General features: G+C 35.5%; 1 protein-coding gene across 1 annotated transcript in view; it reads right to left on the bottom strand.

Annotated features, from left to right (window-relative positions):
• The window catches only part of NCOA1 (nuclear receptor coactivator 1), a 228,160-nt gene that overhangs the window by 45,676 nt on the left and 163,607 nt on the right, over positions 1-18,877 (bottom strand). The window contains exons 11-14 of the mRNA XM_044663767.1: positions 15,854-16,001; positions 13,248-14,571; positions 9,470-9,650; positions 6,486-6,612 (exon numbers count right to left, since the gene is read on the bottom strand). Of these exons, the coding sequence (XP_044519702.1) occupies positions 6,486-6,612; positions 9,470-9,650; positions 13,248-14,571; positions 15,854-16,001 (1,780 nt within the window). The remainder of the gene's footprint in view (positions 1-6,485; positions 6,613-9,469; positions 9,651-13,247; positions 14,572-15,853; positions 16,002-18,877) is intronic.

An 18,877-nucleotide genomic window follows, 5' to 3' on the forward strand; every position in this document is an offset into this window, starting at 1 on the left:
GCCATGCACATGCTACAAAAAAATTTTTGACTCTTAAATTAATACTCAAGATGAACTAAAAGAAGCATTCTACGAAAGCACTGATAAAAAGCCAGGGTTAGATTAAGCAATGAGTATATACAGGCATACCTCATTTTTATTGTACTTTACAGATATTACATTTTTGTTTTTTAAACAAACCAAAGATTTATGACAACCCTGCATCAGGCAAGTCCATCAGCACCGTTTTTCTAATCACATGTGCATACATCCTCTGTGTCACATTTCGGTAATTCTCACAATACTTCAAACTTTTCCATTATTATTATATCTGTTATGATGATCTGTAATCAGCAATCTTTGAATTTATTAATGTTTTGGGGCAACATCAACCACACCCATATAAGACAAAAAACTTAAAAACGTTTTAAGGTTACTTTTTTTCTCACTACTCCATCAACCAGCTAGCCATTCCCATATCTCTCTCTTTCCTTGGGCCTCCCTAATCTCAGAGAAACAACAATATTGAAATTAGACCAATTAATATCCCTACAATGACCTCTGAGAGTTCAAGGGAAAAGGAGAGTGGCTTGAAGCATCAAATTTCATTGTTGCCTTATTTTAAGAAATTGCCAAAGCCACCCTAGGACCTACCACCCTTATCAGTCAGCAGTCATTGACACTGGGTCAAGACCAATCAGCAAAAAGATTACAACTAGCTGAAGGATCAGATGATGTTTAGAATTTTTAGCAATATTTTAAAATTAAGATATGTACTTTGTTTTTTAGACATAATACAATTACATGCTTAATGGTCTATAATACAAAGTCAACATAAATTTTATATGCATTGAGAAACCAAGAAATTTGTGTGACTTCCTTTATTTGACGTTTGTTTAGTTATGCTAGTCTAGAACAAACTTGCAATATCTTCAAGGTATGCCTGTACTAATTAAAGATTAGTAAGAAAGATATAAAGGTGGACCTAAGAGTATGCTCCCTTTAATAAATTGCTCTTTAAGATGTCTACATTCCTTACTAGGGTACCTATTTAGTAGAAGTTATGTTTTTAATTTTTTAAAAGCATAATTGAGTGGAATAGCTTGCTAATGTCTGTCAGTTAACTATATATAAGGGAAATCCAGTTCTATGGACCACAAGGTCATAACCAAGGAACCACCCTATTTGCAGACAAAGTACCTAGGAAGAAGCAAACAGCCTCTTGAGTGTTGGCCTTGCAATTCCAATTCTATAGAATGACAGTAAATGCCACAGTTACCAGTTCAGGAAGAAGTCAAACATCACCAATCCTAGTGTTACTATATTAGAATAATGAAGTAAACTTCAATTCAATATAGGTGTGGGTCTGGAATGAGGTATCAGGATCAGAAAATAAACATCACCAGTCTTTCTTGAGTTCTTTGATTCTTTTGATCATGTTTATCTTGGCCAGTCACCAAATTTCAGAGGTACAATAAAGAGAGAAGACTACTAATAAAGTACAAATTTCAAAGGTATGATCAAAACAAAAGACCACTAATAAACTAAAAGAACCACCTAAATAGTGGCCTCTTCCTTTTCTACCCAATTCTTTATACAAAGGGAATTCAAATTTCATGGCCTTAAATCTCATGTTCTACCTCTGTCATAGTATAACTCAGGTCACACTAAAAATTATACTTTAAGGATTCATCAATTAATAAAAGGCAATAATCTTAAATAGTTTTCCTCATGAAAAATTTTTATCTAAAGGTGTAAAGTTATGTTGTCAACTTGACAGTCATTTAAATATAAGCAACACAGGTGGATATCTTTGAGAAGATAGCAAAACAATGATTCTAGACCAGGGGTTGGCAACGTATGGCTCTTTCTGCAGGAGCCATAAAGTCAATTTTTTTTTCAGGTGCTGTTACAGGAGCACACACTGTGAGCACTGTACGGCTCTCACGAAATTACATTTTAAAAAATGTGGCATTTATGGCTCTCATGGCCAAAAAGGTTGCCGACCCCTGCTCTAGTCTAAGGAGAAAATAAGGCTTAAATAATAATAATTAGCCTAGAGTGGGTATGATATTTGGAGAATCTGGCAAGATTAGGATCAAACAGCTAACATGGAAAAGCTGCTTAAAAGAAGAAAAGTCAGAGATTGGTGAAACTTTGAACAATCTAATATCAATTAATGTTGCCACATAAACCAAGAATTTGAAAATTAGGTTCATGAAAGGAAGTGTGGTGTAATAGAAGGTTTCAAAGTCAGGAAGACCTGAATCCAAATCCTACCTCTAACAGATATTTTCCGTGATCACAAAACTCTAATAAGCTACTGGGTTATTTAGAATTTCTGGGGTTCTATTTAGAAGTATTAAGCCTCAAGATATGTAGATATATGACAACTTCCTGTGGACATGTGGGGGACTTTGAAACTACATTTTCCATGTATCAACGGGTTTCCTGTTTTGGATGACGTCTTCAAGGTAAAGCCCAGCTTTACATATTGGGAAGTCGGGGTTGGTTCTCTCTTTGGCTACACAGACAAGATGAGGGAAGGTAGGGAAAGTAATGGCTGAGGTGGAAATTTTGAAACTTTTACAGGCGCATGGTCGATTTTATTCTACCAACATGGGCCTAAATAAAATATTAGTTTCCCTCACAATATCAGCCTTCATCATTTTTAAAAATAACACTACAGAATAATTTCTGATCTAGTAGAGAAATTCACAATGGGAATTTATTATACTGAAATGACAGATTAGGACCACATGGAAGACATTTCAACAAATTTTTGCTGAGTTGAATTCAGCTATGATTTCCAGACTTGCTACTATAGGTAGAAATCCCTTCCTACTATTCTCTCCTCCAGAACTCACTCTAATCCAATCCAGTCATATACTCCCTACTCCTTATCTGCAGGTTTATCCATGAAGTATTCCCAATAACTATTCTTCATTGTGTTCTGTGAAACCCACCATCATCCCCTTTCATGTTCTTATATGAACCCCAATGAAGTTTCTATTGCTCTCTAGGAACAATGTTTACATTTCTTGATCTTAGTAACAAAATGAGAGGTAAGGTAAGAGTGTGTGGTACAATGGAAGATAGTGCTGTTTGAGCCAAAGAACCTGGAACAGTGTCTGACACACAGTAGATTCTTAATAAATGTTTGTTGCTTTGACTTGATAACTTGGCTTGGGTTCACTTCCTTGTCTTTCTAACTGACCTTAGGAAAGTCATTTTGTTTTTCTGACTTTGGTTTCTTCACCTGTAAAATGTGGGGATTAGACTAGGTGATGGGCAGCTAGATAGCATAATGGATAGAGTGCTGGGTCTGGACAAATCATTTAACCTTGTTTGCTTCAATTTGCAACTTGTAAGTTGCAAAATAAATTTGCCTCAACTTGTAAAATGAACTGGGGAAGGAAATGGAAAAACTGTTCCAGCATTTTTGCCAGGAAAACCCCAAATTGAAGGCAGCTAGGTGGCTCAATGGATTGAAAACCAGGGCTAGAGACAGGAGGCCCAATTACCTCATCTGAATGCCACATATCTTGAACTTCTTAAATCTCCCTCCCCTTTCTACATCTATCTATACTTGATTCCATCCCGTATCTCCCTCTTTGGAATAGGGATCCTTTGATTATTTCCCTTTTCTCAGTGTCTACAAATTCTACATTGGATCTTTCCCATAGAAAGAAGGATCATTGTGGAAAGAACATTTCACTTGAAATCAGGAAAAACCTGCATTTGAAATCTACCTCTGACAATCACTACATGACCATAGATAAGTCACAGTCTCTTTGAACTTCAGTTACCTTATCTATAAAATGGGGCCAAAAATAGCATCTGACTCTCAGGATTATTATGAGGGTCAAATGAGATAATATAAGTAAAGAGCCTTGAAAACCATAATGCTTGATATGTCAGCTATTATAATTTATCCTAGGCATTTAGACATACAGGTCTAATATGTGGGGTGGGGAGTGGAAAATAGAAACCCCCAAAGTCATTCTATTTCGTAGGACCATAAAATCAGTATTAGAAGAGACTTTAGAAGTCATCTAATTCAATCTCCCTCATTTTAAAGATGAAGAAATTAATATCTAAGGAGGTTAAGTGATTTGTTCACGATCACAGAGGTGTCAAGTAGCAGAGCTATGATTTGAGCAGAAGTCACTTTAATTTGAATCAAAATAATCTTTCCATTGCACCAAACTTTTTCTTATCCCACTTTCTTTGCTAGCCTACTTCTCTACTTTCATTCTCTGGTAAGTAGTTAATCTAAATCAGCTGGCTTCAATTCCTGATTACCCAGTTATTCTTTAATTCCTTATAATCTGATTTCTATTTCTATGAGTGTATTGGCTCCCAAGGCATAAAGAACAGTAAGGGCTAGGAAACTGAGTTTAAATGATTTGCCAGGGTCAAATAGCTAGGAAGTATCTGAGGCTACGTTTGAACCCAGGACCTCCCATTTCCAGACTTGGCTCTTTATCCACTGAACTATCTAGCTGCCCAAAGGATCTTCTTAATGTCAAACTGAATGAATGGCTTTTTGTAGAACCTCTGAGAACATCTATACAATTGGAAAGTAATCCTCTAAACAATACCCCTGGTAGGTCTCCATTCAGCTTCTATCTGAAGACCTCCGTGATATACTATTTTCTGAAGTAGCCACACTACTTTTAGGTAGTTCCAATTATGGGAATATTTTCTTTACAGCGAGCAAAAAAAAAAAAAGTGCCTTTCTGTAATTTGAACAAGGTTTAATCCCTCTTCCCCAAAGTAGCTATTAAAACACCTAAAGACAGTTATATATATACCTCTCATCCCTTTTCCAGTCCCTTAACTCTTCTTAAACCCCATTTTTTTCATCTGATAACTATTATGTTGATCAAAGTTGTAATGAATTTCTGGGACAAGATGGACACCACTTTTGAGTGACAAGACAGGCAGCTGAAGACTTCAGAATGTACCCAGGTACCATGAGCCAGGGCAAAAGCCAGTTGGAGCCAACCCTATAAATACCCACCAGGCACAGCACAAGTTGGCTCAGTCTGGAGCAGAACTTGGGAGGCCAAGAGGGAGGGTAGGCCTGTACCTGCAACCCAACTGACTTACTGAGACACCTAGAGAGCAATTGCAACCATCATCAATAGAGCTGAGAGAGAACAGCATCACTGTCATTGCAAGAAGATCATCATAGCTTTCCCTAATCTTTGGCTTGGCTCCTGCCAAGTCAGGCCATAGTTAGAGGGTGAAGAACCTCTAATCTCTACCTGATCTAGCAATCTCCATAGTTTGATCATTAACTTGGACTATTAGCCATTAAGGTTCCCAAATCCTTCATCCTTTCCCTTGTTCCTAATCCCATTAACTAGAATTAAATATAGCAGTTTGTTATAGGTACCTTTCCTGAGTGGTAAATATATCCATAGCCCTTGGGAAGGGGAGTCAATCAAGCAATCAGACTCAACAGGGTTATCCAATCAGCACACCAATAGCCCTTATCTACAATCATTCCAACCCCAGAATGAGGAACTAAAGAAGTTAACTACACATAACAACTTCTCAGTGGTTCCCGGCCCGGGCAGCTGTTAAAAGAGGACAGCTGACAGGCTCAGTTTAGCAAAGCCTGTCAGGTGAGGAGAGACACAGCCTTTCTGCCAGCAGCACCTGCACAGAGGCCTGTGGGTGAGAGTGTGCTCTCTCACCTAATCCAATCCATACCTGCCAGGTCCTCACATCCCTTTATAACATCAATAATCAATAACATTTAATGCTCTTGACTATTCTACTTGAAGCCATCTCTTCTTTGGTTTCCCTGGTTCTTTTCTTACCTATCTACATTATCCTGACTCTCCTCTTAACCTCTCTATTTTCATGTTCTAAATTCTTCTTTCTCTTTTGCTCCCTAAATGTCAATGTCCCTCAAAGCTTAGTTTTTGGTCCTCTGCCTAGAATTCCCTCTAAAAATCTATGCGCTCCCTGATGCCACTCAATTCCATGGTTTATACTGAAATATTTCTAAATTTTTATCTACAGACCTTAACTTCTTTCTTGGACAACAAATCAACTGTTTCCACTTGACTGCTCAGTTATCGTCACAAGTTTGACATGTCCTGAATCAAACTCACTACCTTTCTTACCAACAAAGAGGGTCTACCCTAACTTCAAACCATTTTAATCCACTAGCTTATATCATAGCATATTTTGCTTATAATACCTACCGTTGGTATCTTTAATTTGATACTGTCTTCTGTTACAAATGATCTACTGATATTTATAAGCCTAGTTTCCCTTCGATGGTGTTTGCCCTTTAGGACAGTACCTTGGACAATATAAATGATTCAATTAGTTATAAAAATAAAATGTTCAATCAATTGCATAAAGCCTTAAAGAGTACTTGAATGGCTAAACACTACAGAATGGTTTATTGCAGGTTAGTTGTGAAAGTTGATTTGTAATGGTCATTTAAAATACATTTAAGTTAAGATCCACTGGCTACTTACTCTTCTGGTTTATTCAGAGATCCTTGATTCAGAGCAGTCATCGTGTTGTTTGCCCATGGAACCTGGTCATCTATTGCTGGTTGTACAAACTGATGATCTAGGCCACTCAATTCAAGCTCAGGTAATCCTAAATCAAGACAAACAGCAAGTCGGTGTCACAAAATTGTGGCAAATGCCACAAAATTCTGTAGAAATACTTCATTAATGCATTTAACAAGATTTTCACAATACAGAGATACTTCATGTACTCTGGGGATGCTCATTTGCTGACAACTTTTTAAATAATAGATATAGAAAATGACCAAGAACTAAGAAATCAAATAATATTTTGAACTGCTATAATCAATATAAGGTATCTTTCACAAATATGGGTAGAGGTTGAATTCTGAAACATACAAAGAGAATAAACAAGTGGAGAAAGGGAAAAATCAGATTTTCATTACATGAAATGAAAAGTTTTTCTTATATAAAGAAAATGATTGCTTCTAGCTTAAGAAAAGAAGTCAAAATCTGGAGGTGAGCAAGAGGGAGAGAATCCTTATATCACAATCTCTAAAAAAGGTCTGATATGCAAAGTATCAACTAATTGAAATATATTTTAAATAAAGCCTTTTACTCTAACCCCAAATGGTAAATGTTGAACAAATATGAACAATTCTCAAAAGAAGTTGCAAATTAATAACAGTCACGTGAAAGCATGTTCCAAATAACTGATAAAAGTGAAGAATATCAAAGGCACTCATGACTCACTTTGTACCCAGTAAATTGGCAAAGAAAAAAAAAGTATAATCATCAAGTGTTATGATTTTTTTTTCCTTTTTCCACTGCTAATCCAGTTTTGTCTTTTCATTTACTTTACCTTAATATCAGCTGTCTTCCCCTCACCCCTGAGCTCCCTTCTATTTGTCACACCTTTACCTTTGGAGTTCTGCTTATCAATCCCCTATTTTTCATGCTTTTATTTGGTTGTTTACTTCTTCTACTCTTTTTTTTTTCTATTCATGGAGTTAAGATTCTTTCTCTTCTCCTTCAACTCTTGCTAATTAGTTTGTTAAATTTTGGGTTTTGGCTTTTCTTTAGGGGTGATTTCTCTCACTCTCTTTATTATCCACCTTCTCTTGTCTACTCTAAACCCTGATTCTCAATAATTACCTAGTCCTCTGCTCTTTCTTTTTCATGGAATCAAAGTTTTTGAGGAATCCATTATGGGCTTTCCCTCTAACTACTTTCTGCCACATTTCCTTGTAGAGCCTCTCCTATAGATTTCTGTTTTCCATTGTGCCTCATTCCTATTGCTGCAACTGACAGGCAAGACACCGCCCAATGGCATAGCTACCTCACAGAGCCTCTGATTCTGCAGCAACTGTTTTGGAGTCAGAAGTCTAATTCAGGACTTCTAACCTCAAATTAGCAACTTTAACTCACTAGGTTTGCAAATCAGAAAGTGTAGAAAAGCTCATTTAAAAATGTTACATTCTCTCCAAAACTGGGCCTCTCCGGAGACAAAAGCATTCACCATTAAGTGCACATGTGCATAAGTATGTGTGTAAGAGCATATTTAAATATGTAGAGCGCCATATTCTTTCCTGTGAGTTTCTGGAATTATCAACAAATATTGAGTGACTGACTACTAAACATGCAACATAAGCAGTATTTGCCACATAATCCAAAATTTTAGAAGAATTTGTTTGAAAAATATTTCCAAACAAATATGCTCTTGGATATCTGCTTTAGTACTTTTTTTGCACTTAAATTCCAAAAAGACAACAGAAAAAATATTTGAATTATTTTGATTTTTAAGAAGCAACACATGATTACTCCTTCCTCAAGAAGATAGCACATGAGGGCAGCTGGGTAGCTCAGTGGATTGAGAGCCATGTCTAGAGATGGAAGGTCCTGGGTTCAAATGTAGCCTCAGACACTTCCTAGCTGTGTGACCCTGGGCAAATCACTTAATCCCCAATGTCCAGCCCTTACTATTCTGCCTTAGAATCAATGTATAGTATTGATTCTAAGACAAAAAGTAAGGATTAAGGAAAAAAAAAAAGATTAGCACACAGAATCAGTTGGACTATTTGTCAACAACTTGTTTTCTGTTTAGGATTCTTTTCTTGTTTCAAGTCAAAAATAGTTCCTTATTAACAAAATTTGGAAAGCTCTTAAAAAAAGTGTAATTTTTATTGACAAGATAAATATTCTTAGATGAAAAATAAAAACCTTTCCATGTATTAATTATTATTCTTCAGCTGATGTCCTCATTCATTGTATTTAATTTTTATTGGAAGGGACCTTATAAGTCACTTACTTTAACTTTAACTTTTTTAAGTGCTTAGTTTATAGATAAGGAAACAGGACCAAAGAGGAAAGTGACTGTGCTTAGCATCAAACAGCAGACGCCAGAGGAGAAACATGTTTCTGTGTATCAGACTTGAAGTAAACACACTACCATGTAGTAACTTCTTGACTCCAAACCTCTTAACAGAAAATTTATCTCATTCATTCACCAAGGACTCTTTAAATAATAACCTCCTTAGAAACACAGAAGGAAAACATATGATTTGTCACTTGTTTATATGGGTATAGTATGTGAGGTTTTGGTTTAAAAGATTACTCTATTACAAAAATGATTAATATGGAAATAGGTATCGAGTGATAATACATGTATAACCCAGTGGAATTGCTTGATGGCTGGGGAGAAGAACATGAATCGTGTAACCATGGGAAATTAAATTTGAAAGAAAAAAATAATAACTTCCTCTTTAGTTGCAACTTCCATGTTTAGTGAATTAAAAAATAAAAAAATCTGAGTTTTTTTTTACCATAACATTGCATTTGACCCACCTAACAATATACCTATGAGAGCTGCCTTGAACGATACTGACATGCACTATCAAGTTGACATTTCACTCAGAGGAGCCAAAATTCCTCTAAGTTCAAATGCCTTTATATAAATAATCTCTTCAGAAACAAAATCCAATACATACTATTCAGCCTCGGGGGAGGCCTAACTGGGGTGGACTGAAGAGCAGTTGGCAGGATCTCTGATTTGATGGCCACCCCAGTGCCTCCGCCTTCCATTCTTTCTGACTCGCATAAGCCAGGCAGCTGTGATGCCTTCTCCAATGTTGGCAATAATGGATCAAACTGGTCAAGGTCAGCTGCAAACTAAGAATGGAAAGCAAAGTTAGAGGTTAATATAATCTCTACTCTTCCATCAGAATCAATGAAATTTACTGGATCCTTTGTACTTTAGGAATTAAGTGTGATTATGAGTCTATCTGGAAGAACATAAAAAAACAATGCTGCATAGAAATAATAGCATAACAGAAAGCACAGTTGAGTTGGAAATAGATTGAGGCTCAAATTCAGACTAAAATATATCAACTATAAGAGGCAACATAGTATAATGTTATAATCTCTTCCCCTGGGAGCATTACCTTTAAATTAACTCTGGGCCTTACCTCCCATTTTATTGATATCATACTTCTCAGTCTACTCTGTATAACTATTGACTATTTTAGGAGGGATCTATTTGTTAGCTTGCCTAGCAATATTCTAAATGCCAGATGTTTGGGATCAGCAGGATCGCCCACATTGGGACATACTAAATTCTCTATTTCTCTTTCCTTTTGAATCCCAATCCTTCCAGTTCAGCTCATAGGAATCTAGATTAAGAGTTGTAAAAGACTTTAGATGATCACTAAATAAAATACTCCCATTTTATAGATGAAACAAAAAAAAGTTTGTTCTCTGCTTGGTTTGATTCTTTAGAACATGCCTTTCTGCTTCAGGAAAAGATGATCATTTGCAATCCCATCATCAAGAAGAATGAACTCAGGTTTTGGGACTTTCTCAACTCTCTCAGTTGCCACTTCCCTCTCATTTTGAGGCTAGAGGCAAAGTGCTAAACTCCTCCCAGCCTTCTTTATAGAGGACTCCCAACTTTTCTGGTAATTCCATTTTCTAGCAGCTGCTTTGCTTGACTTTGATCCTGAGTCAGCTATCTCCTAGTTTGCCTCTTTCTCAGCTTTTTGGCTTCCTTTTATGTGTTATTTCCTTGAAAGCAGGTAAAATAAACAAAATGACTCTGGCCTTTTTTTTTCATTGATTCTATTTATGTTAATTGATTTTGTCCTGTTAATGGCTAGGCCATGATTCTTCAGACCCTGAATTTAGTTTAGAAATCCAGCTCTCCTGTAACAAGTTAAGTTCAAAAATCCAGTTTTCCTATTAATCACTGTTCTGTTCTTGTGTCAAGGAAATTTGTTACCCTTGAAGGAGGCAAGTGAATACCAGGGAGTGTGGTCTAGTATCTTTATACCACCAAGCTATTTTTCAAGGATGCCTGGTTTGTTATTCAAGTAAGTATGACCCATTATTTTTTACCTTGGCTCATGTAGACTAAAATGATGACCGTTTCTTAGGCATAGAAGGGAAAGAGGGAGTTGTTGCTAGGTCCTCATTCCCAATTTCCAACCAATCATATTATTCCCCACACTTAAGCTCTGTAACCAATCACAACTTGTTCTCCACCTACAAAGCCCTATTCTTTGTTCTGCTCTTCTCTAAAAATTATAAAAGGGTAGTCATTTCTTGGGGGAGTGAGGGGCAGTTCTTAGCTTTGCTGGAAAAAGATGAGATTCTATTTATTGTTAAATTCATATGTTACTAATATTTCTGTTTCTAATATAATTTTTCATTGTATTTATAATGTTGAACCAAGACTGTTGCATTTCTGGTATAAATCCAACATGTTCATAATGAATATTTTTCTTTGATAAACTGCAGTTTTCATTTGGCTGGATTTTATTTAAAAATTTTAAACTGATACTTATTATATCTTTCTTATTTTGCTTTATGTTTCTCTCATATAGGTATTAGTACTATATTTGACTTATAAATGAAGTTTAGTTTGAGCATTTTCTTCCTCAGGTTTTGAGAATAATTTGTGTAATCCTGATATTGTTATTTGAAATTATCATATAATTGTCATGTGAACTTAAATGGATAGAGTTTATTCCTGACACCTCCAACTTCCACCAGTTCCTTTATATCTATCTACTTCAATATCATTTTTTAAAACTGGATTAAGATTTCTATTTTGGCATTCTGCATTTCTTGGTAGTTTATGACTAAAAAGAAATAACAAAGAAGCCTAAATTAGATGCTCTGAAATGATGACCATGTTTGACCCCAATGAAGAGATTTGAAAAGGCATTTTTGCCATTTCTTGGTAAAAGAAGGGAGGTTATAGGTGTGGAACACATCATGTAATTTTGGACTGCTTAGTAAATTTTGCTAAACTTGGATTTTTTTAAATCTTAAAATTCTTCATTATATAAAACTCATCTCAGTTGATGTAGTCAGAGAAAATCTAGAATGTCACCACAAAGGGAGGAGTAAAAGAGGTCAAAAGAAAAATTTCCTAAAACCTCATAAACTATGTGAAAAATTCTTTAATCAACAAGAAAGGAATATAATGTTTTGGACATTAGACAGCAACAACTTTATCCAAAACATGCAGGAAACATCTAATGGTTTAACAAAATGCTATTTATGCTCCTTGAATCTATCTATATAAAATAAAGCCATGCAGTGATTAAAATTATAAAACTGAAGAGGTTTCAAGCTGGGAGCTGCCTAGAGGAAACCCCTGAAGTTAGGGTAAAGAGGGTTTTCCTCTCTACACTAGCTATGTCTGGTTTGAAGGAGATCTACTAGACCAGTGGGAAAAATTATTTCCAGTTAAGGTGCAGAGACACATATGCCAGAGAGACCCATATACAGTGACAGTAACCTAAAGAGGCATCAAGGAGTTTGTCTGCTTATTGCAGAGAAGGCTCTAGAAAAGAGAAGACCTTGGAAAAACAGGGCAGGAGTATAGAGAAGTGATCCAGCAGAGACACTGCATCAAAAGGAAGCTACATGAGGATTCTATGGAGAAGGAAAGATCTTCTAGAGCCTGAAGTCCAACATTGTGAGTTACCTTGGTTTGTGTGCCTTGGTACCATTTTACTCTAAACCCTCTGCCCCTTTCCTTTCTCATAGGCCCATATTAACTTATTCCTTTTCAAAATAAAGACAAAGCATAAATAAAATCTAAAAAGAAATTTTTACTCTCAAATAAAAATTTTCATCCTCTTCTTTGTCTAATGGATTAAAAAAAAAAAGGCATTATATCAATTGACACAGTTTGGGCCATTGAAGAATTCTTAAATTTCTTCTAGTGTTACAATTATGTTACAGTCCTTACCTAATATCTTGAAAGCAGATGCCAATGACAAGTCTTTTTTATTTTTAATGAAGCAAAAAAAAAAAAATAACCTACTCTGCAAAGAATGGATAATTAGAACACATTTTACAAAGAAAAAGAAATCTGATGGTGTAACCACTTCATATTGTGGCCTTTTCTGGTTCTGAAATCAGCAACAGTTAATAAGCATTTATTAAGTATCTTACTGTGCTTAATGTGTTGTATTATGGAAAGTGTTGGGAATACTAAAGAGGCAAAACATAATCCCCATCCCCTCAAGGAACTCACAATCTAATGCCAGAGACAACAAATATGTACAAATGATAGATTTTCATATCTTCTTACTAGTTGCCAAATGAATTTTTAACAGAGTTAAATCTAACAATCTCTCTCTCTCTCTTTTTCTCTCTCTCACACACACGCACGCACACACACGAACCAAAGAACACATTAAGTAATAAGCAAATAACTTGGGAAATTTGTTCAACAGGAAAAAATATATTACCCACCTGATTCTGGGTCTCTAATTTGATTTCCTCTGGAGTAGGTTTAGTCAGCGTTGTTGGGGTTGTATTACAAGGATCCATTTGCTCTTTCTTTTCAACTTTCACTTTCACATCATCCAGACTCAAAGTTGGAGCTGCTCTTAAGTCTTTCTCATCTTTATCTAAAAGGTACCGCAATAATTGGTGGTCCTTTGATTCCTTTTTCTTTGAAGCCTCCAGTTCTAATTTTATGTTAGAGTTTCCTGGCACTTGATTATTCACAGAACCAGATCCATTATCCTTTTTCTCATGTTCCACTGATAGAGTAGTTATATCTGAGGGACTACCTTCTTGCAAAAGCCTGTGTAGAATTTTGTGTCTCTCAGTCAATGAACTATGAGAGGAGGGGCAAGTGTTGCCTGAAGATGAAGAGTTACTAGATGTTGAAGTTGAGGTGCCTGAGCACGATAAAGCATCTTTGCCACTTGTATCAGCATCTGTATGCCGTAGCTGCTGTTCAGCAGTTGTTGCCAAAAGCTGTACTAGTTTATGACTGGTTTGAGAGTATTTATTATCTCCCTCTGAGAGTTTGTCAGTATTGTGCAAGAGGCCTGAATCCAGTGGTTTAACATCATTTGAACTATTGTCGGATTGAACCATTTCATTCAAAATGGATGTGATTTCTTTGCTGTCTTTGGATTCTGCTTTTGTTGGCAGCATATTTATTCTACTAGGAGAATTTTGTGAGCTCAGCTGTCTGAGAACAGGAGAAGTAGCAGAAAAGCCAATGGAGTTACTGGGTCCTTCATTAATACCCTGTAAAGAAGCTGCTGAGATGTTTGAATAAGTCCTATTATGATTACCACAGGCACTGCCTACCATGCCAATAGGAGAACTGAGTGAAGGAATATTGGGAGAAAAAGAATTGTTTGGCATTCTTGGCCTAGTTACCAATCCAGAGTTAACTTGTCTTCTTGGAGACATGAACTGTGCTAAGGTAATTCCTGTACTATCCATTGGAGAATTGTTGAGGCTTAAAGAGTGATTACTGCCCTGGGAACCAGCCTGTCCCTGGTTTAAGGCAACACTGGCTACAACTTGATTTCCAGCTGAACATCCAAAGCTCCCTTGACTGGTGTTGGAATTAGTATTACTGCTGTTGCTATGAAGGTCAGGACTTGGTTGATGATTTACTCTGGGAGCCACCATACTGTTGTTAGATGGTGGAAGAGTAGATGATCGGGCCAAACTCTGGGCCGGAGAGACACTAGGATTTACTGAAGGGTTTATTCGAGGAAGTGACATTCCAGAATTAGTGTTATCTTGAGGAGAAAGAACATTGTGTTCCCTAGAAAAAGGGGAAAAAATACAGTAATTCAAACATCTTTGTTCAGTTTCCCTTTGATTTTTTGAATGCTCCAAATGAAAAATGACATTGTTAGCCTCACTAACACAAAAACTGCCAAGAATTAGAGGGCAATTACAGCATAACTATTATCAATGAGTAACAATTATCTGTCCTATGTTCTAAAGCATGACAATGTGTAGGAACAAGTACTTGTAGCACCTAAAGTATACTGATATTCCTAGTTATCTGGAAAAGAAATCTTATTTTGCTTTTAAAAAAATTCTAAGACCTGTGCTATTAAAATTAAAAATATCATAAAAGGTAAGATTGGGATATCTGTAATTAAAAGGGAAAAGCTTCTAGATAGCAGAAGAAGAAAATCTGTATTGAATTCGAGTTTACTCAGTATTAATTATTCAAATCTAACCACATTATCATTCTGATAACAGATTGTTCATTAGTGTGGACATATCCAAACAAGCAAAAAACTATGATGAATAACTATGATGCAGGAAAGAGAAAGTGAAGAATTGCTTGTTTTTGCTGAGGGATTGTCAAATAGTTTTGACAGGGGTATTTGAATTTTTCATAGGAAAAAAATGTCTAATATGATTATTTATGTACGTGTGTATGTGCATGTGTGCCAGAAGTGTCAAACTCTTGGCCCTCATGCACTTCAACCAGATTATAATGTAACTGGGAATTATTTAACAAAATGTTATTTTGTGGTTCTTCTAAAACAATATGCAGCTTCAGGGATTCATTTCTATTTCAATTTGATACCATAGACTCAGGCAGAGAAGGGAACAAAATGTCAAGTAGCAACACCAAGAATTATTATATTTTTAAGAAGCAAACTGATAGCACACAGAAAAACTGTGCTCCAGTAAGTTTAAGATGAAGACTATCAAGCTTGCCTTAATGAAAGCAAAATATACTGTTATTATAACAATGTTAGTCTATTCCAATGAAATTAATTTTTGAAAACTCCAACTCTTTTTTGTATTCATATAAACCCTCAGTTCTTAATAGGTAAAGTTAATTGTTTTTAAACATTTATCTTTTTATGTAAAGTATGTATTCTCACTTTTATCCTTCCTTTCTTCTCTTTTTAAAAGTAATTGAGAGGTGATAAAACTACAGAAAACATTATGGTTATGGATCATACTTTCATGAAATGCTAATTTCATGCCAATTCAAACTTTGTATTTCTAATCATAAAGAGAATAAAAATAATGATGTACTGATTGATTTCATATGAAGCTCTCCGAATAAGTAGTACCTGTCGATGATATGAATTCCCATGATGAAAGGCTGCATGTCTGGACTTTGAGGGTAGCAAAGTTTACACTTGGTGTGGGCGCTAAGCATTGTCCCATCATTCAATATGAACCTATAGGATGGGCTGAAGGCAGTGCCACGAGTCATCACTGTTTCAAACAAAAGAAAAACCTAGTTAAAATTTTGACACTTAATTCTAGGGCAAAGGACTATTACCGAATCTTATATGTACCTACAGCTTCTTAAAGGCTTTCATAAATTGTACCTGCATCCGCAGTTTACTCTTAAGGCTAGGATCAGAAATGCAGACAGGTGAAAGACAGAAAGTCATTGTGGATGAAACACATTAGACCCTAGCTGATATCAAGTATCAATTTATTTGCAATTTAATGAAGATTTTTTTCATAAGGGGAATGGTCATGAATCTCCCCAAACTGGAAAATCAATATTTTAAAGCATTTTGTTCTACACTTACCCTCAGTTATTCCCTAAAGGATGTTTTAAGTTTCTTGGCCAAAATTCAAGCTTGAATTTTTTTTTTTAAAATCTAGGACCACAAACCACTTAAAGCTTACTTTGACAGATAAACATATTCTTAATAAACTTATTATATTACATATATTTAACCTCTGAAAGATATTTTTAAAGCTTCATATGCATAAAAACAAAAAATCAAATGTAAATTATCACCAAAAACTCAAATAGATTAATGAAATCTATACATTATATCTATTACATGGTTCAAGTCTACCTTAAATCTTTATTAACTTAACAGTAGAGCATGAAAAGTGAGTTAGTTTATTGATTGCCTATAGACTTATACCCAGTTAAAAATGATACTTATGGGCAGCTGGGTAGCTCAGTGGAGTGAGAGTCAGGCCTAGAGACAGGAGGTCCTAGGTTTAAACCCGGCCTCAGCCACTTCCCAGCTGTGTGACCCTGGGCAAGTCACTTGACCCCCATTGCCCACCCTTACCAATCTTCCACCTATGAGACAATACACTGAAGTACAAGGGTTAAAAAAAATTAAAAAAAATGATACTTATGTCTTTATAATATTAATGCCCTCTTATAACAAGACTTATTACCTGGATTTAGAAATATTTACATGGATTATTAAAAATCTTTTCAGTGTGGCTACCACTCAAAATGGAGATCATGACCCTCCACAGCTTTGTTCCCTACAGAACTATCATTCATGGCCTTCAAGAAATTGTCCACACAAGATCCACCCAATGAGTTAAGCCACTGAACAAAGATTGCATATTAAGAGCACCAATAATTAGATCAATAGTTATGGATGAAATAAGAACTGTATGATTTTTGGCACTTCCCACCATCTTTTGATATTACCATAAATAGCAAAAGAGATTAAGAACCATTTTATACTTTTCTCTGTTATTACTATGGTCCCTCAGATTAATGACTAACCTTTTGGAGATAAACCTCTACACACTATGTTGGTAATTAGACATAAAACAAAAGTTACCATAAATCAGAGAACTCATCTTGGTAAAACCAGTCAGGACATGCACTCTAACCTCTGAGAACTGAAGGTCATCATTATACCATGAAGCATATAAAGCTACCAGAGTAATGGTAGGGGTGATTAAGAGAAACCATGAGTTACAGTATGTATCCTGAAATATCATTAGATATGTATACCATATATAAATAATGGATATGCTTAGCCTTTAACATGGGTGATAGTTCTAACCCTTTACACTACCATCAGGAAGGAGTTCCATCCTATTTTTAAAAAGTTGAAAGACATATAAAGAGGAATGTTACTAAAGAGCTTTTGAAGCCATGTATAATTTGGGGTAAGAAGGTATGTTTTTTTCAGTCTTACCAACTATTTAGGAACTGATTTGGGTATATGTCATATAGTATATGTCATAAAGAAAAACAAAGTTCCTGCTTTAAATCTATAATATACGCAGGACACAATTTCATGAAAAGAATACAAAAATTAGGATAATTCACACTGCACTTAAGAAATCAAGACCCATAACTAGGATAACTACATTCTTTCTAATATAGATCTTTAGATTTATTGTTAACACACTAAATCACTGGAACTGAATTTATGAGAGGGAACCTATCTTATGTAAATCAGGACTTAATGAATAATAAATTATGATTGTATGTCTTTTTAGTGCAGTTAGAAAATATGAATGGAAGCCATAACTAGATGTATCCCATAAAGGTCTGACAAAGGATATCTAACAAGTTAAAAAAAATCTAACTCCTAACAGAAAAGTGATGGACTAACATACAGAATGAGACATATTTTGGGATATGGCCAATAAGAAATTTGTTTTCCTTAATTATAGTTATTGTTAACAAGGATTTTTTTTTCTTTTTCCTAGGGTGGGAAATGGGGAGAAAAAATGCTTGATAACTGAAAAAAAAAATCCCACCTTAATTTTAAAAGGAAATGTACAACATTGGAAATGCCTTTCTCACAACATCCTTTCTCTGTACAGTATTCTAGATCTACTTCTGCCTTAGTAGATATTGGTATCTGATTCAGTGTTTTTTTCCTCCAAACCCATTTGGCACCTCAGTATCATAGTTGATCTGATCACTATTCTCAGCTTCATTAGTTTTTACTAAACTCCACTCCAAATTAGGCATCCAATAGCACTGATATACTCTAGTTGTTGTATTAATAGATATTACAGGGTGAAATGTAATTTTGAAGCTGGAAGAGATTTCAGAGATTATCTACATTAAAATGAGCCATTTACTAGGAATCCTTGAGACAGGGAATTCTAGATATCACAGGAAAAGAATATGATGACACATTTAAAGATGCCAAGCTGAAAGGCAGAAGCTAAATTAACAGGTAGTCTTCAGTTGCAATAATAAAGGAAGGCATTAATGGATGACTAAAGACTCAACTCCTGAAAGGAGAGAGCAGGGAAAAAAGGCTGAAGCTCCCTAATGTTCCATGCTTCTCTGATAGCCTGGAAACCAGCAGAAGCTACCAAGGAATTAACAGATAGAAGGAACCTTTTGG

This window comes from Gracilinanus agilis, chromosome 2 (assembly GCF_016433145.1).
Source record: "Gracilinanus agilis isolate LMUSP501 chromosome 2, AgileGrace, whole genome shotgun sequence".
Classification (NCBI taxonomy): domain Eukaryota; kingdom Metazoa; phylum Chordata; class Mammalia; order Didelphimorphia; family Didelphidae; genus Gracilinanus; species Gracilinanus agilis.